This window comes from Gallinula chloropus (genome assembly GCF_964237585.1).
Source record: "Gallinula chloropus genome assembly, chromosome: 2".
NCBI classification, from domain to species: Eukaryota; Metazoa; Chordata; class Aves; order Gruiformes; family Rallidae; genus Gallinula; species Gallinula chloropus.
The window spans coordinates 14,662,212-14,687,295 of NC_140086.1; the positions used below are offsets into that span (position 1 = coordinate 14,662,212).

Genomic DNA, 25,084 nt, shown 5'->3' on the forward strand with positions numbered 1-25,084 from the left:
CTTAATCAAAAAGTCCTCGGGGAAAACTAAGTTGCTTCTCCGCCGCCGGTTTCCTTCACCGCCCCGCTACTGCCCGGGAGCTGCCGGGGCTGGGACCGCCGCTCCCGGCGGCTGCTATCACACCCGCGGCTCTGCGAGGCGGTGTCCCCGCCATGTGTCCGAGGGAGGGGCGGGACACCCGGCCACACGCTCACGTCCTCACAACCCCCTTGCACTCGCTCACCCCCCCGCACTGACTCACACCCCTCTCGCACCCAGGCGCGGCGGCAGCGGGCGGTGCCGCCAGGTGCGCCCGCCCCGGCGCGGCCCCGGGGGGGCGGCCGCGGCTCCTCGCCCCACCCCGCCGCGCCGGGAGCTCACCGCCCCCCCGGCTGAAGTCCGGTGCCGCCGCGCCGTACCGCGCCGTGCCGGGGGTGCCGTCACTCGGCGCTTCCAGCATGCTCCTAAGATGGCGGTAGCGGCGGCGGGCGGCGGCGGGGGCGGCCGGGCGCAGCGCAGCGGCTGGCTGGAAGTTTTGGTGCGGGAGCGCTGGCACAAAGTGCTGGCCAACTTGGGCGGCGAGGCGCTGGTGCTGAGCGGCGAGGAGCGCCCCGACGGCGCGGCCCACAACGGCCTGGGCGGCGATGGGGCGGCGTGCCGCGGGGCCGAGGGCGGCGGTGGGGCGGCGGCGGTGCGCACCGCCTTCACCGACCCCCCCGAGCAGGTGCCCGAGGCCGTCTCCAACAAGAAGCGGTGCGTGAAGGTGCTGAAGCAGGAGCTGGGCGGGCTGGGCATCAGCATCAAGGGGGGCAAGGAGAACAAGATGCCCATCCTCATCAGCAAGATCTTCAAGGGGCTGGCGGCTGACCAGACCCAGGCCCTCTACGTGGGCGATGCCATCCTGGCCGTCAACGGCACCGACCTGCGGGATGCCACCCACGACGAGGCGGTGCAGGCGCTCAAGCGGGCCGGCAAGGAGGTGCTGTTGGAAGGTAGGGGTCGAGGGATGGAGCAGGGGGACTGGGGACAGCTTGGCACGCTGCGGTGCGGGAGGCTTTGGGGCAGGTCGGCTCGGCTGCCGAAGAGGCGACCGAGCCGAGACGGGGGGGAGTGAAGAGATGCCTCCGTGCTTCGTACCCGTCCTCTGGGCGGCTTTCCGGCGGGGAGAGGTTATTCCTCTCCTGCCCCGAGCCGCGCCGGGAGCCCCGACGGCATGCGTTAGGGACGAAGCCCCTCGGGAAGGAACGAGCGGGCTGCCGCGGAGCTGGGCGCCAACTTTCCGACCTCCTCTCAGCCGCCGGAGCCCTCGCAGCCCCGTCTGGGCTCGACGGCGGGTCGGTTCCCGGGTTGAGGGTCTGGGTGGGATCCTGGCCGACCCCCGCCGCAGCGAGGGAGCTTCAGGATCTGCCGCCTCGAAATTTTCGCGGCTTTTCAGCCCAGGAAAGGTGGGAGGAGTTGGGTGCCGGCAGAGAAGGGGTTAAAAGAGAAAAGGAGCCGTAAGGGAAGGGCTCAGAGGACTTTCCCGGAGCCGGATGGAAACGCTGAAACCTCCTGCTGTCCACTTCATCCTTGTCCCCTACCACCACCCTACTCCCGACTAGGGGTGAGGGGGTAAAGAGGTTTGAATGAAGCTGGTGGTGCCTCACTGACACGCTAACCATCCCTGCAGAGCGCTGGCTTTCGTTTCCTTTCTCTACGGTGATTGAAACAGTTTTCTAAGAAGTAGCCTTAGAAACCGTGCCCGGAGTCAGGAGCCGTTGGAGTGCGTGAAGGAGGCGTGGAGGGAGGGTGTACCCCCAGAATGGGTCGGATGTTGGGGAGACTGCCAGCGGAAGCAGAGCCAGGTTCCCTAGGACAGTGAGTTCACGAGGAGAGAGACGTTCACAGGCATTTCATCCTTGTCGTCTCACAAGGACTAATTTACTTGCTCCACCTGAGAGAAAGAACAGCTTCAGAAATGCCCTTGGCGCGTGCTTGATAAGGTGCTTACATATTTGCCCAGAAGTTCATTCAACCAGAGGTCAGTGGCATTGGAGGCACACTGCTGTGCCTTCTTCCATCCATCGCCTTTATCCGAGCCACAAGCACTCCCACCTCACCCATCCTGTAGCCCTTTTGGTACCACACGTTTTTTTCATGTGTGTCTTTCAGATGCTTATTCCAAGGAGCAAAGGGAGGTGTGTGTTGCTGCTGGTGAGGAGGTGCAGCTGAGCATCAGCTGTGAACTACAGCATAAAGTTAGGGGAATAACTTGAAGGGGGTGGTAGGTGGGAAACTCACCTGTGGTAGCGTATACCAAGAAACTCTTTGGTGTTCTCCACATTGGCTGTGAAAACTGCAAAGGGGTTAGTGGCTGTGAGGGTTTAAGGAGGTGAGAGGGCAGTTGTGCCTCCCCTCCCTGCGTGCACCCCGCCACTCATGGGACCATAGTGTGTTGTGTCCTGCTTACCCACCTACTTGTGAAGCCTTACTGTAAACTTCTCTCTGAGGTCTGAATTGAGGCTGTTGCATCTAAATTCTCTCACCGGTTTGTTTACACCGTTTAAGGGCTTCCTGGGGTGCAGGCCAGGCAACGGCTGACCTTTGGTGTGATCTAATGAGCAATGTATATAGTGACTGTGAAATCCTCCCTCCCTCTGTGTAACCTGTAGTTGCAGCACCTGAACACACTGCTGCTGTGTGAGTCTGTTAAAAAAAATCCTCAGTTTTCTTCCTGGTAAGAGCGAAGATAAAGCATTTTCAACGTGGACTCCTGGCATCCTCCTTCTCCTCACTCCTTTCTCCATCACAGCTATTTTCTTGCATTTCTTTGCTCTCTGAAGGCTGATGTGCTTTTTTTTTTTTTTTCTCCATGATTGAATTTGTAAGTTGTAAGTGGCCAGCATACTTCAGTAGTCATCCCTGTGTAGAGTTAAAATCTTATTTTGCCTTGCCTTTCTCTTGCTATTTCAGAGGAGCAACCAAAGTGAGCGTTGGCTGCAGCAGTGGCCCGGGAGGCGCTGCTCCCTTCAGCAGAGCTCCTCTCTACGTGAATGGCTTGAGTAAACAGGCACTCTAAAACAGTTCTCTGAGATTCAGTTTCCCACTCTGAAGCTTTTTCTTAAGTAGCACAGTCTACTTATATTACTAAAGGAAGGAAAATGCAGAAGTGTGGGGTTTTTTTCCCTTTAAAGTGCAGGAGGGAGAGCCTTGGCTTTCCTTTCCATCCAGACAGTAGGAATTTGCCATTTCCTGACTTCTTAGAGAGTTATGTATCACAAAAAGCAGTCTGTGCTGGGGCAGGGCAAGACCCCTGCACAGCTCCTCTCTAGGATCTTTCTCCAATTAATAGATGAATGCCAGTGTGTGTTGCTGGGTCCAAAATGAGATTTCCAAGGTCAATCTCATTTCCAAGGAGATTCTGAGATTTACTTATGACCTCCAGACTGGCAAAGTTGAATTTGCAAAGGCATGGCAAGGTGAGAAGCACGAGGGGCATATTTCATACTGCAACAGAGCTCTGGGTATTGCCCAATGCATTGTGCGTTCCTGGAAAGGGTTTATGGTTGGGTATTTCCTGGAGGTTATCAGCAGTGAAGATGTGGTCAGTATGGCTCAATACACCCAGTATCAGTGCTGGAGCCCATCAGTTATACTGTGTCCTTCCTAAAATGGCTTGCTCAGTGAAATGAGGCATTTACCAGCTCAGCACTGAACTGTAGTCTCTCCTGCATTCCTCTGTGGGGAGGAAGGGAGAGGAAAGTCCCTCCCCAGCCCTCTGCACTGTGTGTGGGCGGCAGGGCTGGCGCTGGGGTGGGCGGTGAGAGGAGGAGGAGGAGGAAGGTCTGTGAAGAGGGGAAGGGATGGGGCAACACTTTGTTTTAACACTTGCCCCTTTTTGCTGCGTTGATGCCTGTCTCTGAGCTGGTGGAGATAGAGATTATGTGCTGAGGAATTAGGGGTGGTGTAGGTGCAGTAGCTGTGCTGGTGTTGAGGGTGCACAGCTGTAAAGCCTGGTGGGAGAGGTCCTGCTCTAACTAATTTAGTAGCCATGCTGCGTTCTGTCCTCTCATTTTCCATCCCTGAAGGACGTGGGTCTGTCGCAGCCCTTGTATCACCCAGTTACTATGCTAAAGTTGTATAAATCAGTTCCTTCTTACCAGAGTGGTCTGTGGGATTGTCCAGGGTGCCTTGAATTCAGGTAGGATTTGATAAAGGGAAGGGAAATAAGGCCACAGGAGGAACTGTAAGGCAAAAGATTCAAGGGGAGAGGGAGGTGATGGTGAGGAAGGACATGAGCCCTAAGAAGTCCTGCTCCTTCCACATCAGCAGGCATGGACCTTTTCTGCCTGCAGGATTTGATTTCCTTGCTTTCCATCACAGCTTGGCCAGGGGTGCCCAGGAGAAAAGCAGCCAGTGAGCCGGGGCAAGGGACGTGATAGAGTTGGGCTCCTCATCAGCCCGGGTTGCTTCTCTGGTGTTCAGTACATCAGGATGGAGCTTCTCGTCAGCGTTCAGGAGCGCAAAGAATTTCCCTAGGTGAGAGAGGAGACAGCTTCCTTGTACAGTGTGTATTTGCAGGCGTGGAAGGCAGCTGGAATTATCATGACAGCTATTGTTTGTACATATAATTTCCCTGCGGTTCTGTTAAATTGGATCTTCCTAAATAAGCACTTTGGAAGATGAAGCAGCCCCTCTTGTGCCGTGTGAAGCACATTACATTCAAGTGACTCTCAAGATGCAAAAGGTGTTTGTTTGTATCGATGCATCCTCGACGAGAGCGGTCCCTTGGCATGCTCGCTGCCCGAGCTGGTTGAGGTTTGCTCGTATTCTCTGTGTGTTCGGTGAAAAGATGAAAGGTTGATGTAACCTGCACTCCTGTCAGACAGGACCCCTCAGCATGAAGCAGTTTTGGATATGAATTAAAAAATCCCCACCACATTTTTGTGTTTTTTGCTAGCTGGCTGCAGGATATTTTTTAAGATTGCATCACTTCCTAACTTGTTCAGTGAGCGTGGCCGAGCATCTGGTGATGATGGTGCTGGGTACGCAGCGAGAAAAGGAGCAGCTTCTCAGTGTTGCTGGTTTCTTACTGGTTTTGAGTGATTCTTGGCTAAGAGAATGCTAGTGCAAGGTAGGGATGACAGCTCCCTTGAGAAGTGGCTCCTGCAGCCTCTCTGGGTTTGCAGAAATTTCCCCAGGGAGGCAGCCCCCTACATAGTCAGCTTTAGCCTATGGACAGTAGACTGTAGTCACCTTCCGCAGCACTCTTGGGAGCAACCCACATCTTTAAAGCAATGCAGGAGTAAGCAGGGTATTCTTATTTCTATATGAATTTTAAGGATTCTCCCCTTTCTACCCTTTTTAAATTTTACTTGGGTGAAGTAAAGTGATTCTGCCTGTGTGAATTACATGTTCTAATAGTGCGAAGTAGGAACAGGCTATTTTTTTGGCTCTATTTTTCTCATTTATCTATGTTTTCTTTCATGCTGTGTGTTTCTTTCAGTAATTAATGACATCAGATTTCTGGGAGGGCTAACAAAATGTGTTATTTATCCAAGAAATCATGTCCCCTTCAAGTGTAGGGGGAAAATGAGGTACAGAACACTTAATAAGTGCCCTCTGAGACACAACTACTTACTACAGCCAGGGCTGCAGATCTAAGTGTTCGCAAATTGTATGCACAGTTATTCTTTACACTTCCAGTAAACGTATGGAGAAAACACTTTACCTTTTAGTTGTGTATGTGTGTGTGAGAGCAAACACACAGTCAGGGAAATGCTTTGTACTTCAGGGCTATACTGCATTTCCTAGCCAGTGGTGTAGCTGCCCTTGCACACATCAGTTTGAAAGTGAAATTGAAAGGGAAAGGAGCAGGTAATCTTATTCTCAAGAATATCAGGTCTAAGCAGTCCCCAAGAATCTCTGTTTTGATTGTTTCAGCTGCCTGTGGCTGATGGGGAAGCTGGAGTGGGAACACTTGATGTGTCTTTCATTGATTAGATTAGATTACAGGCTAATTTAACAGTCCAGACAGTCTGTATCACCTTTCAAAGATAAGAATCAGTATATCCTCTTTGCAGTAAATCTGGTACAAGTTCTCTTTCTCAGTTACTGTAGAGAAAATAAGGCAGTTGTGGGCAACACATTCCTGGATTTATTTGGATCAAGTGCAGGGTTTCCCCTCATCCCCCCCACCCCCTGCATACACCTTGGAAATCATTCTTCTGTAGGATTTAGCACCAGCTTCTTAAGGGTGCTTAGAAGATTAAATATGTCTTAAGGATCTGGGATTCAATTACACATAGAGAGTCTACATGTTAAGTATCATTAGGAAAAAAAGGCATTTTAAAAAAATTCCAGCAGTAATTCCTTTGTGGAAAATTAAATTGAAAACTTGGTGTAACTCTTTGAAGTACCTTGAAACCATCAGAATGAAATTGAAAGCTGAAGACTCTTGCTGTAGTTAACAAACCAGTATTTGTATCTTAATTTTGCTATGGCAGCTGCCTTTTCACCACCCTCCCAGGAAGGCGTTTTCACACGGGTGATGGCAAATGGCAGTGGTGTGTCCCTGTCCCATCCCTGTCCCTGCTGCATGTTGGGCTTGGGTCTGAAACCCTTGCTGTGCTTCCATCCCAAGGGAGCTGGCAAGGAGTCTCCGTGACTCAAGCAAGGGTTTGGGTTTGGGACAGTCCAGTCAAGGCTCCTGAGAAGTTTACATAGCGTGCCATGCAGCGCAGTAACACCTGCTGATCCCACTGGGTTTATGGTTTCAGATACAGATTGGGAAGGATTGTTTCAGGATTTTGCCATCTTAATATCACTGTTTTCATAACACATCCTGTGGAGCTTATCTGGTTGTAATTTATCTGTTAAGTTTGACTTTTAGTATCCATTTGTGTGCTTTCAGAGCTCCTAAGTGTTGGAGAGTTTACCATATCTGTAATCTGTTCCAGTGGTCACTTACTTGCAGGCTTTAAGAACACATCATTTCCATTCCATTTTTCTAATTTAGATTTCTGATTATAGGATTATTTTCTACTTTATTCTGCAAGATTATGTTGCCATGGCTACTTGTTAGAATTGGTACAGCTACTTCAGTAGAAGGGAAATGGAAGGAAACAGTAGTTCAAGAGAGCAATAGCATATGTAAATGAACAAAATTTGATGGGAAGAAAGCTGTCCCAGTACTGCATGGTAGACTTTAGCTTTCCAAGTCTCAAAAAATTCTTCAGGCATCTCAGAAAAAGTAGTTGGTGAAGAAGGGATGGTAGTGGTGATTATCTACAACATGCAAAAAAAATCTTTTAACTGTGTATCAAATAGGGTCTGCAAGTTGCCTGTATCACTCAGGGTTTCTGGTCATGAGGTGGTGCGAGGAGGTGAGTGAGATTTGCCTCCCTTAGCCCCTCCTGACCCTGTTGGTGTCACTACTTTGCCAAATCATAAACTATGTAAAGCAGAGAAAAGTACCTCTGCAGGCATAAGCTGTGCCTGGGTTTAGGGTCTTTGACAGGAAATCTGTCCTTAGAGCAACCAGGGAGAGCATCGTACTGTTGCGGGCGACTGGGAAAGAGCCAGGACTCTGAATAGTAGGAATAAACAGTCTCTTTTGGCCAGGGAACAGGTAGAGATGGGAAGGAACACCAGGGGAATGCCAGCATTCAGGACATGCCTTGAGGAGAATCACAGCAAAGGGGAGTTAGAAGGTGTTTGAGGTGAGGCATATCTGATTTGGGCTAGAGAAGTTTGCAAGAAATTACAAGGTGTGTTAAAAGTATGGAGTGCTACTTGTTGCTCATGCTACATGTTGGAATATGTTACGAGCTTCCTTCATGCTCAGAAACGAATGGCTGTCAGCTGCTATTTTGCAGAACCGGGAAGGCTACTCTGAGGCTTGGTCTCTAAGCTTTGAGATGGCTGATGGACCTGCCCTACACACCTTGTACTTTTGGAAGAGAGAGGATTCATTGAAATTGTGGGATCCAGCATCTTGCAATGTCTTGGTGTCCAGCAGCATTGTGTAATGAACTAGGAAACAAAAGGGGTTTATTACCTAACTGCTTGCAGAGACGTTGGGAAAAGACCAAATTAGTTTGTCCATCATCCACTTAGCTATTAAAACATACTTTTCTCCAAAACTTAAATTAACAAACCTGCTTACAAAAAGTTTAGTCAGCTGTGAGTAGCCCTTCAGGTTGCTTCACTGCTACATACCACCTTGCTGTTGGGTTGGGTTTGCTCCTTCGTGTAAATTAAATTAAGGAACATAATTTCTGCATGACTCTCTGGCTGGTGAAATTCTGCAAGACTTGGATTTCCGACTGGTGCTACTGTACACTTCTGTTACAGTCTGGCTTTAATTTTGTCTGTCTAGAACTTGGACTGCTGAACTGGTTGTGGCTTTCACTGTGCATATACTAAGGGCATGACAGAGTAGGTCACTGCCAGAGCAGCACATCTGTATTGTAGCAGTTGGCTAAAATGGAGTTCTTAATTGTAAGGAAATGAGCCAGAACAGTAGATGTGGAGAAGCTCTCTCTGATTAGAAATGATTAACATACAGCACACTACTCCTAAAAATGTTGTGCAGCTTTTTGCTCAACTGTTGGAAGTCCTGCTTGTTGGCACAGCTTTAAAAGTTGTCGAAACTAAGGCTGTGGCTGTGTTTATTCCTCACTGCTCAGGGATGTTTCTGTCTAAAGATGCCCTGTGTTCAAGGACTGAGTCTGCTTCAGGCAGCACACAGGTGGGTAATGTGTGTCTGTGTGGATAGCTTCTGTTCACATCAATGGCATGATAAAGATGGTAAATTCCTGGTATGGTGTAAGTATCTGAGAAGCAGGAACCTTTTTCCCAGTTAGAGACATACCATAGCATAAAAAAAAAAACTTAAAAACTTTTTTTATTTTGAAAAACAATGCAAATTCTTTTCTATCAAAGGAGGCACGACAGATAACATGACCTCATGGGACTATTTATCAGCCCCATGTGCCCTATCAGGGAAGTAGGGCCATTAATTAAGCTTTATGTTCCATTTGTGATATGCATATACTGCTGGTGCCATATCGGTTTTGGCTTTTAACTTAATCAAGTAGTTAAGAGGGAATATTGAAAGCTATACCATGAAAATAATCTATCTCCACTCCTATTATTTCAATAATAGCTGTTTCCAGGATGAGTTACTGTGCTAACCCTTGTGTTTTAACTGTCATTGGCTCTGATTCTGCAAGGGGAGCAAGAGGCAGCCCTGTGAAAAGTAAAGATGCTGGAGAGGTTTTAGTGTCATCCAGCGCAGGGCTTATTTAAGCTGATAGTTTTAACTCCAACAGTGAGAGTTTTTCTGTTTATCCTGGAGTTTGGGCTTTAGTCAGCGCAAAGCAGCCTGGAAGGACTGAGCCTGTAGTGGGCAGATGTGACTTCCCTCCTAGCAGGCAGCTTCCTGTTGGTCTTACTCTTGCTGGTCAGGAGCCAGTGGGATCCTCCTCTTGCTGATGTGAAGCCAAAGGAGGGATTTAATTATTGGATGGTCAGGAGTATTTTCCAGGAATGAGGTGATCAGGATTTGCCTTCAGTACTTGGTGCTTGAATTCTTTGTGGGGTTTTTGGGTGTTTTTTTTTTAAAAAAAATATTTGTGTTTTTTTTTTTTTTTTTTTTTTTTTTTTTTTTTACCCATGGGGGAATGCTGTGGACAGATAAAAAGGCTTCTAAATTACTGTTTTTTTTTTTCCCAAAGAACCCATTATCCTTGGTGACTGTCTGTCCCTTTTGACTTACTTGTCCTGTCTTACACGGTGGCAGACTCTCCTGGTACAGAGACTCCTTCATCAATGCAGCGTGGCTGGGATGGAGGGGTGTCTCCAGAGATCCAACAGGATTCCTGTAGGATTACCTACCATATAAATACGTACCTAGGCACAGAGACAAATACCATAAGATGTATTTATATACATATTTCTGCAATGAACAGCTCCATTAACAGGCATTCCTTGTTTGGGGCTTGACCTTCAAATGTGTTTGAGGTCAATATGATGGTATTAACTTTGGGTTGCTGGGGCTTTGCCAGGTCTGGAGAGGCTGAGCTGATGCCTGTGCCAGCCCACAGCATGGTGGGCTGTCCTGGCTCAGTGCTGCATGGAGAGGTTTTATGTATTGCACCCATAGAAAGCTGCTTTCAGAGCAGGGGATGTAGCTGGTTGTGGGCTCTGTTGAATAAAGTCAGGATGTGCTTACTGCAAGAGAAGGGGAACGAGCCTCAAGCTGGACTTGAGACTCGGATGGTGACGGCAGGATCTTCTTGAAGACCTCCAGTTGTTATTACTGTGCTTTGCCTAAATTAAGCCCATCTAGATTTGAGATGCTCAGGTAAATGGCTGGTCAAATTGTTAACATAACTCAAATTCTTCAAACAACTGAGGAAGCTCTTAGCAAACTGGAGGGGAGAGATACAAGCAACGCTTCAACCTGGCGAGAAACCTCAAGGTGCTACAGATGCTACAGCTAATCTGCTTGAAGCTGCTGTTGCTCTCATGGATTTTGCTGCCTTCTTCGTTTCAGGGGGTAGAGGTTGGGTTGCAGGCTGATGCTGGGGTGTTTATAGACAGAGCTTTCATCTAGCTCTGGGGAGGAAATCTGTATTCCTGTCTTAAAAAAGGTGAAAAAAAATCTAATAGTATCTTCAGTCTTCTTCATGTTTGTGGAATGCTGGAGAAGTGTCTGGCCAAAGAAGCAATAAAGGAAAATTCAGGAAGAACACAGGTGAAAGAAACTAGTTTTAAGAAGTTCCCAGTCCATTCAGCTGTCTGTATAAATAAGCCAGACCTAAGTGATGTACGAGGGCAGGTCATAAAGAAAACATTGCAGTAACAAACTAGTGGTATTTCCACTTAACACATTAAAATCAACCCTGAAAGGCTCCATTAAGGAAAGCCATAAATTGAAGTTCTAAGAGATGGTGTATAAATATCCGTGAAACTAAGAATGATGCTCTGTCAGTTTTATGTTTTCCTTTCACTGTGTTATATCTATTTTAATAAACATATGGGATAGACTATCATAAAAGCAACATTTTGCCTGTGAAACCTTGAGGAAGTAAATAGTGACTCTGAGCATATTATACATTTCACCCAATGAAAATAAACTTAAATTGATTCTGAGCTTTGCCAGTGTAAGGACTTATATCCTAGGGTCATTCTGTGTTGATCTTGTTTTATATATATATTGAACTTTTCTGCTAGGCATACCTTGAAATGTTAGTATTTAATGCTTGAGTTTTCATTAAAGTACTGCCAGAGCTTGCTTTCTGTGTGCATAAATAGTATTAAGATCTTAGAAAGGTTTCAAGGTTCACTCTTTTAACAAAATATTGAGGCACAAACACCTTATGGTTTTGGAGGGAGAAAGGGAAGGGTTGAATTGAAACCACACAAGTTTCTATGGGAATCTTTATGATGTTTTAATTTGAAACGACATTTTATATTTAAAAACAAAGCAGTTTGCTTTCAAAAGGTTGATTTGAACTTGAATTTGAAAACTTTTCCAAGTACAATTGTCTATGAGGAATGTCAGATAAATACCCAATGTACCTTCTTCTCATGGAAAATCTTTGCAATCATGTCACATTTATCAACAGGAAATTTTCATGGCCAAGTTTTGACCAACTCAATGCAGTGATTTAATTTTTTTCCCCATCTTGTTAAAATCTGCAGTTCATTTCTCTAAGTGCAGGTATTTATTCTGATCTTTGGAAACTTTAGACATGTTGTTCCCCTTAATCACTTTGTTCTGTTACTTTTCTATCAATACACACAGAGTATTAAGTGGATAGAGATGTATGTTTGGTACAAGCCAAGACAGATATGCTTCCAGTGAAGAAGTCACAAGTGATATATTACACGAATTCCTGTAAAGCATTTATGTTTGATCTTTTCAGTTAGTCATAGTTCTGGGGATATGCTTCCTTCTTTCTGTGGAACTCACAGTAGAAGCCTTGAATACAGAAGGAAATGAGGAAGAAACTTGAGTCTCTAAAACCTGCCTAAAATAGCTCTTTTAGGTGTAATTTTAATATTTCCTCAATGTAGCTGTAAATTGAATTTGTCCAGTACCTGGACAAATTGTACCTGGACTGTACCTGGATTGTACCTGGACTGAAGGAGTGTCTGGGTTGAGTAATTTTCTGGACTGCTTCACAAGAGGCTGGACCTGCAGTTTTGAGTTTTTCTCAAGGTCTGTGTTCTTTACCCATACCCCACTCTCCATGTCCATCTGTCTGCAGACAAGCTCCCAGCAGCAAGTGGGTGATGGCCAGGCTGGTGGGGATGGATTGGTGTCTGCTAGAGAGTGCTGAGAAAGGAGAGTGAGTAGGCAGGAGAGCGAAGAGCACCTCCTGCTCAGGTTGGCATGAATTTTCCCATCCATTTCAATGGGATTAGGGTACTTTTTCATAAGGCGATACTGACATAAATAGCTGATGGGAAAAGAAGATGCTGAAGTGGCTTTATCATGTCTCTGATACGTACTGCATTAATTCTCTAAAATAATCTGGACAGATCTTTGGTCCTTACTGGGTGTTGACGCATTTCGCTGGCCTCCAGCATGGCTAAAAAGATCTCACAAGCTTTTCAGCTCCGTGTTAACACGCTGCTTTAATGTGCTTTGCAAACCTGACTCCATATCCCCTCTGTAACCCTTTCATCTCGTCCCTCCTCTTCCTACTCCCCCAAAGCCTGGTGCGTGACAGCAATGTGAAACACACGTGGCAGCCATTCGGTCCCTGGGTTCAGTCATTTTGTGCAATAGCAATTGGTTAAACAATCGCTATTTCTTAATCTGCTGTTCAGTGCTAGCCACAAAGGTTGAATAGTTCAGGGCAGTCGGATCTGTGGCTTGTCTCAGATCAGAAAAGCCTCAAAACGTTACTTCTGCAAACCTCCAAGGTTTCTCTTAAATTCCAGGGAGAGAGATAGTGTATCAACAGCTTTCCGAAGCGTGCTTCGGGTTTTCTTTCTTGTTCAGAGCTAAAAGCTCTGACCTCTGCAACAGCAGAGACACACTAAAAATAACATTTAACTGGGAGCAGGAAGCAGTCATTGTTTTTTGGAGACAAGAAAACTGTAGTTTCAGGTGAAGGCTCGTTTGTAGGGTTATGTTTTCCTCCAAAAAGCTGCATCGAGAAGAAATGTGACCTCTTTCCTCATGAATGGGAGGTTTGTAAGTGCCCTCCCACCCTCTCTGTAGCACTGTCAGTAGCGCTCCAGGAGAAATTAGTGTTTGCTGCTACCTTGGTGCCATTGTGGTGTATAATGCCACACTGTGACAGTCATCAGAGATATCCCAGCTGTGCAGAGCACACCAGCCCAAAGCCTCTGAGCTTCTTCCCCCTGACCTGACAAGGCAATGCTTTGCCCGCCCCCGATTTTTCTGGGTATCATTCGTGTCCATTCTAGCTTTCTGACTGCATCATTTAGGATGCGAGGCAACATCAGAAAAAGTTTGATGTTTATCAGCCTGATTATGCAGGAAAACCTGCAGTTGTAGCTTAACAAGTAATTGCATAATCAAAATGTTAGCTTGCTGACTCGATCCTGGCTGCTTTGTGTATCGGAAGGTTGGCAGATCCCTGCTGGGGATGAACGCTGTGTCCAGGCAGGCTCAGGCATCACATCCAGGTGATGGCCACCTGGCTAACAGCCAAGCCTGATGGTATTCATTCTCTCAAAAGAGGTGCAAAGTCGCAACTGCAGTTAAAGAGTGATTGAAAAGTGACAGATCTGGTATCATCACAAGGCGGTACATAAACTGCAAACGTGCTGCTGTATTTTGAGTTTGAGGTTTTGGGAAAATTTGGGTTAGTTGAGGAGCCCTGAGGTCTCCAGGCCTGGAATACAACCCAGTCACCTTGTGGGTTTTTCTCCTTTTAAATATAGGCATCATTAGAAAACACAGTGAGTTGAAATGAATCCCTAATTTTAAACCTGTAATCATATCTTTGAAAAGTGTTGAAAAGAAAGCTCTTACAGTATTACATGAAGAGTACCTCGGTAAAGTATGGTAACTGATTCAGAAAAGTCAAGTCATACAGCTCTGTAATGATACTCCGTGCTTTTTGAACATCATTTAATTGATAATTGCTAGGAAAAAGAGTAAGGGGTTGGGGGTCTGATTCAACAGGCTCTTCAGCTGCGGTGCCCCTGTCATGGGCTTCTCTGGGGTTCAGGTCTGGCTGAAGGCTCCCGTGGTGCAGCCTGAGCCTTCTGATTAGTCCTGCTGAAGATTTGTATGAGCTGCAGTGGCCAAGGAGGCTGAAGGGGCCCTGGCACTCTCAGCTTGCTCTGGGGGGAATTCTGCTTGTGTCCCAAAACCATCTCCTACATGTTCAGGAGGTGGCAGTGGAGTCTGATCTGCGAGGGGCAGCAGCAGCCCCCTGCCCTGGGACAGCCTGCCTCATGGCTGGATCCATGGCTCCCGTGCACAGGTACTCCCAGAAAGTGCTTGCAGAGCGAAACTAGGTCACGCCATCTCTTCAGCCTTTAAATGAGTATTGTACAGTAGCAGTGCATGGAAACAGCATTCTATGGAAATACCTCGCTTTGCAGGCTGAAGTGGGGCAGGCAGCGAGCAAGGGCAGGCAGAATGCTCTGTCCAGCAATCTGCAGTGTAGGTACAGGCTGACGTTGTGTGTGCGTAGGCTCCTCTGTCTATGCCCCGGTCCTGCAACTATACAGACACAGATGTTCTCTGCATACATTGTAAGTCTTAATATATTTCACTGAAGTCAAGTTTGGGTATGGCTATGCAAGACAAAGACCCATAATTGTGTTTTTCCTCTCCTGTGGGCATACGTGCTGATTGCACTATATAAAGTTGCTTGCTGTTGAGCCTGTCACCGTTCAAGGTGAGAAGAAGAAGTCTTCATGTTTTTATTATCATTCCTCCCTCCCGACCTACACTGCACCAAAACAAACAAGCGAACGGTAGTGATTGCCAAGCAGAGAAGAGCCGCTTTGCAGCTCACAGCTTTTTCTGCTGGAAAAAACATAGACACGTTTAACTTCTTTTTTTTTGAGTGGCAATGCTGAAGATACAAATTAAATGCCGATTTACACAGTTGAGATTTACATGAGCACTTCACACAAGTATTCTCAGAGTGCAACATTTTGAAATAATGACATTTGCTAGGAGCACTCTTTGGGGAAACGGGACAGTGCTCGTGCTTTTTACCCACCCCCCTTGCACAACAGCCCGTGTCAGGCCAGCACTGGGAGCCGGGAGGGAGCACTGCAGCCAGCTCTGAACAGATCGGCCTTTGTGTCCCCAGCACAAACGTCCCTCTTCTTTCCAAGGCAGTGGGCAAAGTGGGTTCTGACCCAGCGCTACCGGCTGTTTGCGGCTTGGCCGTCAGCGGGAGGGAGACAAGTGCCTCCTCTGTGTCCCTGTTAAAGCGCTGCTGCAGAGCGAGCTGTCCAACAGGCACTTAAACAGTTTGGAACTTCAGAAGCCAGAGTTTAACATCAGCCATAAGGTATTTCAGCTGTGTCACAGGACTGCCCAAGTTGATCTGCGGAGGTTTTCCCCTCTGGTCAGAGGAGCACCGAGCTTTGCAGAAGCACAGCAGTGCCTGACAAAGCTGCTGCTGGTCGTTTCTTTTTTTGGCAGCTAAAGTCTTCCAAGTGTTCAGTGGGAATACCTCTTGTGGGAACATGACAGCAATGACAAAAGCCAGTAATAACCTCTGCTGCTATTTGTTACTTCAAAAGGGATGCCCTCCTGGGCTTTAGGAGTAGAGCTGGAGTTGGTACAAAGAATCTAATTCTGCCCTTGCATGGTGCCTTAAACTGATACTAGTCCTAAGTAATCTCTGTTCATCTGAAGTTACTTCCCTGGACCTAAGAGTCTGGTGTAGCTCGCAGCACCTCTTACCTTCAGCAGCACAGGTGCCTGTGACTGTAATTTCAGGCTTTGCCAGTGTTGTTGGCTCCTTTGGCTTTATCTCAATCCCCCATCAGAGGTGGAGGAGGAAGACACTTAAAAGCTGTTGCTATCCAGAGCATTGCTCAACTGCTGCATCAGCTGGCATCCCCGCTGCCTGTCCTCACAGCTCAGCTGGCACTGTATGCTGCTGAAGGTGCCGGGTTGAACCTATCTGTAGCAAAGCATGGAGTGCTTCTGTCAGCAGGGCCAGTGTTTTTCACACCCTGCCCACCACAGATGAGTGTGGTCTGATTTCAGTGTTTGTTTGTTGGGCACCAGATCCTTCTACCTCAGTTAATGACATGGAGCTGAGCTTGGAACACGCCTGCAGGACAATGCGTACATCACCTCTGCATGTTCTCAGCCTTATTTGCAGCAGTGTTGGTGGGCTGTGAGAGATGGGCCCGGCGGCTGCCTGCCAGGAAAGGCAGTACTGTTAATGTACAGTAACACTAATTAGAAATTCAGTGGTGAGAAGCTTTGTGCTAGAGGCAAAGTCCATTCTTTGTTCCTCTAGCTCACTTCTAAAGACCGATCTTCTCTGCTTTTCTGGGCTGGGCTTCAGCAAATAAAGCCAAACAGACCATGTCTTCTCAGGCCTGGTTACTTGGCATGTTCATGCTGTAGAGGTAACAACAGAGGAGAAATGAGGTCATAACGCCTTGACATGTGGGGTCCTGGCATGGACCATGGGTGGAGGAGCACTAAGGCAGCACAGTGTGGGACTGAATGGTGGCTGGGATCACCCACCAGTATTTATGATGTCACAGAACCACAGAATGGTTTGGGTTGGAAGGGGCCTCAAAGCCCATCTGCTCTCTTTGTGGCTGCCCTGATTTAACTGTGGGCAATGCCATGACAGCAGCAGATTATTTTTTTTTTAAATGGCGTGGGCTAAAGGGGTGCTCCAGGAAAGATGTCACCTCTAAGAGCTTGAGTTTTTGATGATGGACTTTACAGACCAGACTTGAGAACAGTTGTGCTGGCAGAAGGGAGCCATGAACTCCAGCACAAGCAAGGCAGGAGAAGTAGAGAGCCTGGAGGAGGAGCCCAGCAAGGTGGTTTTGTCACTAAAGTCAGCATGTTATGAAACAGTAGCCTGAGCTGACCGGGACTTTCCTGCCCTCCTCCTGGCCTTGGCAGCTCGTTCCTGCCCTTCCACCTGAATTCTGACTACAGGTCCTCTGCATTGGGGTCCTCGAGGTCCCCAGGCTGGCTTCCTGGGTGACAGCAAGGCCAGGGGAAGCTTGAGTCATTTGAGGTTGCTTTCGGGGGACAGCCCAGGTTTAAGATCCATGTAAAGCTGTTGTGAAACTGCACCCATCGTGCTGAGGCTTGTCTTGTTATTGTCAACATGCAGTGGATGAAATCTGCCCCAAATGAAACCAACTTCAAACACTCAGTGATGGAGCAGGGCCAGGATCTCTCTTAGTGTTGCAAATTATGCCTCAGTTAAAAGAAACCAACAAACCCAACACTAGTGTTTTGTTTTTAGGTTTTTTTTGAAAAGTGCTAGACCTCTATGTGACAATCTTAAATTTCCAGTGTTAACTGTGTCACCTACAACTAAAAGTGTGCTTCCTACCTGCTTTGTATTCTGCATATCACAGCTTTTATATAACCTTGTGTTGCTGCATAAAGGATTGATATAAATCTTTCATATGAGCTGTCTCCTGGATTGTGTGTGGGAGTGGGAAATTCTGCAGAAGTTAAAAGCACCTGTCCTGAACAAAGGCTGGGGTGATTCGATAGCAGGGGGTGTGATCTTGAAGTGAGGAGCAAGAGACAGAAAATTAATATTCCCCCCTCCCCTCACCTCCCAACAGGTGAGAAGAGGGATGGGACAGTCTGGTCTCGTGGTACCCATGGACCCAACTGAGTTGTGCATGTTTAAAAGTGGATTTGGATTAAGACAGGAAGGGAATCTGAAGTGCAGCAGGTTTACTCATATACACTGTGCTTAGGGAATAAATGCATCTTATTCATGAACAGGTTCCTGTACAGACAGTCCCTCAGTTCATGTTCTCACTAGTCATGCACAGACATGTCTTAAAAGCTTCAAGTTCGCTATATTCCCAGGCATGCTAAGTTTGGTCCATACCGTGCGGCTGATCACACGTTAGGTGTGGGACTCAGGTGATTGTTTAGTGCTTGCATGAGCCTCAGACCGACCTAGGTGACTTGTCCTGTGTTAAACCCAGCCACGCTGGATGTACTCTGCCTTCAGAACACTTAGCTACGTTGACTTTCCTACCCATTTCACAGAGCTAAGGTAGTTTGAGTTGCTTTCTGAGCTCAGCAAGCTTTCCACATGCTCCAGTTTAATTAAGATTTTTCTAAATATACTATTCCCTTATGTATTTAGTCCCTGTGTTATTAGTAACCAATTTAATGTTTTTAACCTGTCCCTTATCACTTCTGCTGTTTACCTCTTCTTCCTTCCAACTGTAGCCTAAACATGCTGGTTCTTTGCACCTCTACCAGTATTTTGCCTCGTTGCACGTCCTTCCAGCATTCTAATTAAGCTTTCAATGCTTCTCAGACTAACAAGTGCTTCAATGCATTAAGACTTCTCTTCTTTTGGAAAAATATTTTATTTTAAAACAAAAAATTTGGAATTGTAAGAAGCTTATCTACATTAGCTAAATTAGAAAATTGTGAAGTGTTGCAAAGATATCAGTAAAAAACTACAGAAATTTGGAATTACCAGGCTTTGACAACACTGCAAGGATCTTGGGAACTTGGCTCACTTCTCAGATTGTACAAAAGGATAGTGAGCCTTAGATTTGGTTGCAAGACTGACTATCTCATGCTCATAGGATGGCTTTGTATTTCTTGTTCAGGACTTACTTCTGAGTGTCAGGCTGCTTTCCAGGTCCTTGCTCTGGCTTTTCCAAGATTCGGTGCTGCAGCATAGAAATTCAGTTTTGCATGATCTGGAGAGACTTCAGTGTATTGATCTGGGGTGAGTGAATACACATTGGAGAACCTGGACCGTGGCTGCATTACACTTAAAACTCTTTTTATTGGTTCTGGCTGAGATGGAGTTGATTTTCCCCACAGCACCCTCACAGCGCTGTGCTGTGTATTGGTACCCAACAAAGTGTTGAGAACACACCAGTTCTTTGGCTACTGCTGAGCAGTGCTGGCACACATCAGGGCTGTCTCTCCAGCATTTTCTCCTCAGCAGGAGGCTGGGTTGGGCAAGAAGTTGGGAGGGGACACAGCCAGGACAGCTGACCCCAATGGACCAAAGGGATATTCCGTACCGTATGACATCTGCTGAGCAATAAAAGCCATGAGAAAGGAAGAGGAAAGGGGGACATTCATTATAATAAGTTGTCTTCCAGAGCAACTGCTATGAGTATTGAAGCCCTGCTTCCTGGGAGGTGGCCAGACATTGCCTGCTGATGGGAAGTTGATAATAAATCTTTTGTTCTCCTTTGCTTCTGCATGTGGCCTTTGCTTTTGCTTTATTACACTCCCTCTATCATGACCCATGAGGTTTTTTTCCATCTTATTTTGTCTCCCTTCCCCATCCTGCTGAGGGGTTGCTTGGTGGCACCTGGTGTTCAGCCAAGATCAAACCCACTGCGCTTTTCTAAATGGTTGCTGCTGTGATGCTGACCTCCTCATTCTCCCAGCTGAGTGTTCCTGACTCTGTGTGGGTCAGGTATTTCCCTGGGTTTCTAGAGGTTGCTTCAGAGAGTTAAGCCAGCACTTAGCAGGGCTGTTGCACTGGCTGCGCAGACCTGAGCTGTCCCCTACATGAATCCTGGTGCTTTTGCTGTCAGGCAGGGAGTCAGTTCACCCAGCTGAGCACGAGGAGTGTGTTTGCAATGTTGTTTCATCAGCCAGATGATGAAGATTTCCACCTGTGGATCTTTTCTGATCCCTTTGCTGGCTCTGGTTTGTGATCAGAGTTACTGAATGGCACCTGACTGTGTCACTGAGACTTGGGCCAGTTCATATGATCCTTTTTACAGTTTCTCCCCCAATGCAGTGGCCTCAGCGTGGTGGTAAACAATGATTTACAGATGGGACCAAGAAGTTGGTCTGGTACTTCTTAAACCTGCTAGAGAAAGCACAGCTACACGCTAAGCAGTTCCAGCTTGCAGCTGGGAAGCAGTGGTTGTGGGCAGCCACCGAACCCCTCACTTTCGGTTGCAGCAGCCCTCATGTACTAATACGTTGTTCTGCTTTGGTGGTTTTTTCCTTTCTCCTTTTTCTTCCCCCTGATTATGTTTTAGCATAATATCAGTTTATCTGAAACTTTCAAATTCTGGGGAAAGTATGAGAAATAAGAACCATTGTGTCTGAAACAGTGACTAACTTCTTTTTGGGGGGTTGTTTGAATTAACAGAGATGACTAAGAAGCACTAGAATGGGGAGGCTGTGGAAAGCCCTCACTGCCCAGATGGCAACTCTCCAAGCTCATGGTGGGGGCATACAAATCATACAGAATCACACAGAACTGTAGGATTGGAAGGAACCTCAAGAGATCATCAAATCCACCCCCCCTGCCAAAGCAAGTTCCTTAGTCCATCCACAGATGGACTGTGACAATTCATGTGTCCCTTTCCATGCTATTGTATCATGGTTTTTGAGAAATACACACAAAAGCTTCCCCTTTGGGAGGGGACTGAGCTTCATCGCTTCTTTTCAGAGGTGGCCTCAGTGAGGAACTGGCCGTTTTTTGAGTTTTTCCATGAAAACACAGCCAATGGTGAAGGCAGCAAAGCTGGAGATCACTAGGACTACATGTGTTCTTGGGTTTTAGGTTACCTTTTCACTATGCCTAAACAGTGTTCGGCTGCGTGCCTGTGAGACACCACACAGTGAAGGCAGTCAGAAACCCTTTGGGGAGCTTTGGGTTTAGAGCGGGTGAATGGTGGCACTGTGTCATGGTTTATCTTAACACCTCATACAGTAAAATCAGCTTGTTTTCCCCTCCTCTCTCCTTCACCCTCTCTTCAGTGGCTGTGTATGCTGCCACTGTCTCTTTTGTTCAGAGACACTGGGGGGTGGCACCGGTGCCAGGGTGAAGGTAGAGAACCAGAGTGTATGACTGTGCTTGATGCACCCCAAAGAATGGAGGTTTTTTCCTCTTCCTTTTCCTTTACTTTTGTATGTGAGCATCAGATCTTGTATAGCGCTTCTCTCCATGTATTTCTGTAATTGTTCTTGCCCTTTCAAGCTCTTTCACCTGGCTCTGCAGGATAGTTTCTCTAGACCTCACAAGAATTTATGCATTCTCCATCCTTCTTCCTTAAATTTTGCTTTTTTTCACTTCCCCCTCACCCCTTCTTTAAGCTAGCTCTGGTCTTGGTGCCGAGGGAGTGCTTTTTGATACAAACCTTTGTTCCTTTGTTTTCCTGAAATTGCTCCCTGAAAAGGGACTAGGGTTGATGGGGGTTGGTGCCCTTTACAGGAGCAGTAGTGGCTTTTCTGCAAAGCCTTTCTTGGCTTGTGAACCTTGTGCATCAGTTACTCCTCACACAGTTTTAGTGGTGGAGCAAACCCAGGTCTAAACTACACCTTTCTCAGCTCCTCAGTTCCAACTTACTTTTCCTTTATGATATGGTTTACCTTTTCCACATCCCTCTCTAAAGGTAAATGGCGTCAGTCTTCACTTAGTGAAGATTTGCATTCAGTCATTAAAAAACATAGGAAAAAGTTCATCAGTGTAAGGGTGGTGGATCACTGGACTGGGTTGCTGAGAGATGTAGTGCAATATCCCTGGAGATATTCAAGGTCAGGCTTGGTGGGACTCTGAGTGACCTGATCTAGTAAAGATGTCCCTGCTTACTGTGGGGGGGTTGGGCTAGATGACCTCCAAAGGTCCCTTCCAACCTTACACATTCCATGATTCTCTTGAAGGGTCAACACTTTGGAGCCTATCAGATTTGCATGGGACAGAGGAAGTGAGAGGATTTGACATGTTTCTTGCCACAGTGAAGTCAGCAGGAGGTGCAGAATGGGAGTTTGGGACTCAAAAATTTTTTTTTAATTAATCTTGAAATTAAAACAAGCTGAATCTGGAAAGGAATTAGGGCATTAGTCTGCCTTAAGTTATTTCAGCAAAAGCGTCATTTCTGCCTTAAGTTATTTCAGCAAACCCAGTGTTTCTGGAGGAGCAGCACGTATGATTTCATGTCCCGTAATGATCTGGAACTTTCAGTTCTGGAATGAGCCAGCTAATAAACGTGTCCAGTGTTGAAACCTTTGTATATACTGATGTTTAGCCCTCCTGAAAAATCTAGAAATCTCCTCCTCAAGTGAAGGTGCAGGTGGAGAGGCGGTAAGTATGCTCTTTATAGAGACAAGTGTCCCTGAGAAAGTAAAAATAAAACCTCTCCAAACCCAATAGAAATTAGAGATGAGGAGTCATCTGCTGTCTAATCCAGGGGACCTGCCGGGGCAGAGCAGTGAAGCCAGCGGCCCTCACTTCACTTCAGGATTTCTGATGATTTATGCTCAAAAAGACCATTCTTAATTTCCATGACAGAAGAATACAGAGTTTCACAAATGTTTCCAAGCCACATAAAAATAGATAAATGGAATTTTTTACCATCTAGTAAAGCTTCAAAGGAAGTAGTTATGTTTAGTTAATTAGTTTTGCTGTTTAAATATCTACAATCCATGCTGTCCTGGTTTATAGATTTAGTAAAGAATCCGTTATGGATACAGATAGCCTGGGGGAGGGCGGGAGGGGTGTGTGTGGGGGCGTATCTGCCCTGTAAACCCTTTTGGCTGAGCGGTATTACGAATGTGTGTGAAATGTCGGCTTTGTTCAAATGCAGGAATAAAGAATGCTTTTCTGGTGTGCCTTCTCTTAATCTGGTGCTTGATCAGAGGTTTTGGCTTTGCAAACCAAAGCAATAGAGAGGGTGAACAGGAAGCAATGTAGTATAAAAAAGAGGAGCCAGAGCGTGTTTTTTTCAAAACATAAGGCTGATGCCCGGAGAGTTTGACGGCAGGGGTGTGCCGTCGGGCCAGCACACCGGTTTCTTCATTTGGTCTGTCTGCCTCTGTGAAATTCCCTGTGAAGTGAACCTTGTGCAAGAGCAGCCCAACATTTCTCTGTGTTCCTCTTCTCTCTGCTTTCATGTCTGCCAGGTCACCATTGGCTGCATTGTGTTTTTTTTTTCTCTGGTTCCCTCTCCTACGTGTCACCTGGTGCAGCATCCTCATTGCCGCAAGCCCTTGTCAGCTCACTCAGACATGTTTAAGCACAAATGTATTGGAGCTGTTGGGTTCTGGGGTTTTTTTACTCAGAAGTTGAACCACTTAACACACCTATTTTTTTTTTTTTTTTTGGCCGTACACTTTAAGTTATAAATCTTCCTGCTATTTCTGTTCTTTATTTGCTTCATGCTAAATACAGTCATCTCTCTCTTTCACAAACCTAGCAAAAAGTGCAATTTAAGGACTTGGTCTATTTTTGAGGATTGGATTGGTTACAAACTGGCTAAGAAACCCCTCCATATATTCAGAGCAATGGTACTTTATACTCATTTTCCCCCAGTATCACACTTGCTGAAAAAGAAAAAAAAAGAATTTTTCTCCACCAAAGCAGCAAGTTACAAAAGCAGCATTAATTGGTGGCCGAAGTCACACATAGAGGTATTTGTGCATTTCTGTGCCCAGTTTAGCATCTTTGAATCTGAGCAACAGAAATCTGCCCCCTTTTAAAATCAGCAGTCTCTTTCAAAGATGTTTGGTTTAATGGCAGTAAAGCACATTGGGGTTCGCTGGTGGAAAATGGAAGCAAGAAATTTAAGTCCGCTGAAGTTGTTCTGGTAAAGCCTTGTGTGCGCTGGGTATTTTAATGAAATTATTCTTTCTTAAATTGCAAGGGAGCAAATATTATGATTCATTTAAATGGCATCTTTAAATATGGTGAGTGCTAATGTACTTTATTTGCTGTAAAGATGATTTTTTTGCTTGCATCTTTATCAGATGATCGATTAGATTCCTTGACTGCATTAGGACCGTAGGGTATTAAAAATAAAAGAGACTATATGTGTTTTCTTCATTCTCGGTCAAGTATTGGAACCTAATTCAAAGCTGCCTTAATTTGATAATGCAGAAAGGAGTCTTTTCATTGATTTCAGGGATCTTTGGATAAGTCTTCAGAAGGAAAAAATGTTTGGACAATTCCACTCTTGTTACAAAAATGCAAGCATAAGTAATGTGCAAACTTTGGATTTATCCATAAAATTTTTAAACATTTTTTTGTTTATTTGAATATTTAGGAGACAAATAAGTAAGATTTTAATTGTGGAGAAACGTGCACTCTTCAGATAGGTACCTTTGCTGGAGGGAAGAATTTTGTACATTTTCTTGTGGCCTACTCATGGACTGTTGGGAATGTGACACCCCAATTCCTTCGCAGGCTGAGTGCTCTAAACTTCTAATCGAAAGACCTCATGAGACTCTTCCTTATTTGTGCAGCTCTTTAACTGAAGCAAGTTTTGAACAGTTGAGCTTTTGCAAACTTCCTCTATTTACTCAAGAAAGGCTTTTATTGGGAAGTAGCCCATCTTTCTGTGGGGCTACTAAGGGTATTGATATTTCAGTCATCTTTATGGTGGCTTGGAGGATACTAATTGCAGGACCAATTTGATTGATTTTGTCAGTATTTTTTCATTGCTTGAAGTAACAAAGGCTTTTTTAAGGCTGTAGGTTGACTTAGAGAAAAATGTTTTGCCTTGGAATAGTTTTTGATGCTGCTGGGACATGCAAAGTGTTTTGTCGACCTAGCCCAGCAGACAGACCAGAGATGTATTTTGTCTTGATCTTGTTATTGTGAAGGTATGAGATTACCTCTGAGAGGGGGAGATTGAGAGAGAAAATTAGTCCTGGGGCTTACTCAGCCAGTCTATCTCCAGCTGAGTCATTTATATTTGTCGGTACGGTGTTGCCTTGGGGATTCTTTTGCACTTGTTAAAAATAAAGACAAACCTCAGGGGGATGCAGGAGCCTGGACAGCATTGCGTCGGGGTGTGGGAACAGCGTGGGCATTTGGCCTCCTTGCAACATCCTGTTTCCCCAAGTTATCACAGCAAGTCTGCGCTCTTTTTCCAGCCTGGCGTCCTAAGTCCCTCCTCTCACCATGGCCTCCTGCCTTTAACTCTTTCTTTTTCT

At 46.1% G+C, this 25,084-nt stretch overlaps 1 protein-coding gene across 3 annotated transcripts in view; it reads left to right on the plus strand.

Annotated features, from left to right (window-relative positions):
- The first annotated feature begins 424 nt into the window (after nucleotides 1–424).
- SNTB1 (syntrophin beta 1) overlaps nucleotides 425–25,084 on the plus strand; it is a 114,906-nt gene continuing 90,246 nt past the window's right edge. For all 3 annotated transcript variants that reach the window (XM_084280048.1, XM_084280047.1, XM_084280049.1), the window contains exon 1: nucleotides 425–971. In XM_084280048.1, coding sequence (XP_084136174.1) covers nucleotides 449–971 — 523 coding nt within the window. In that variant the 5' untranslated portion in view covers nucleotides 425–448. The remainder of the gene's footprint in view (nucleotides 972–25,084) is intronic.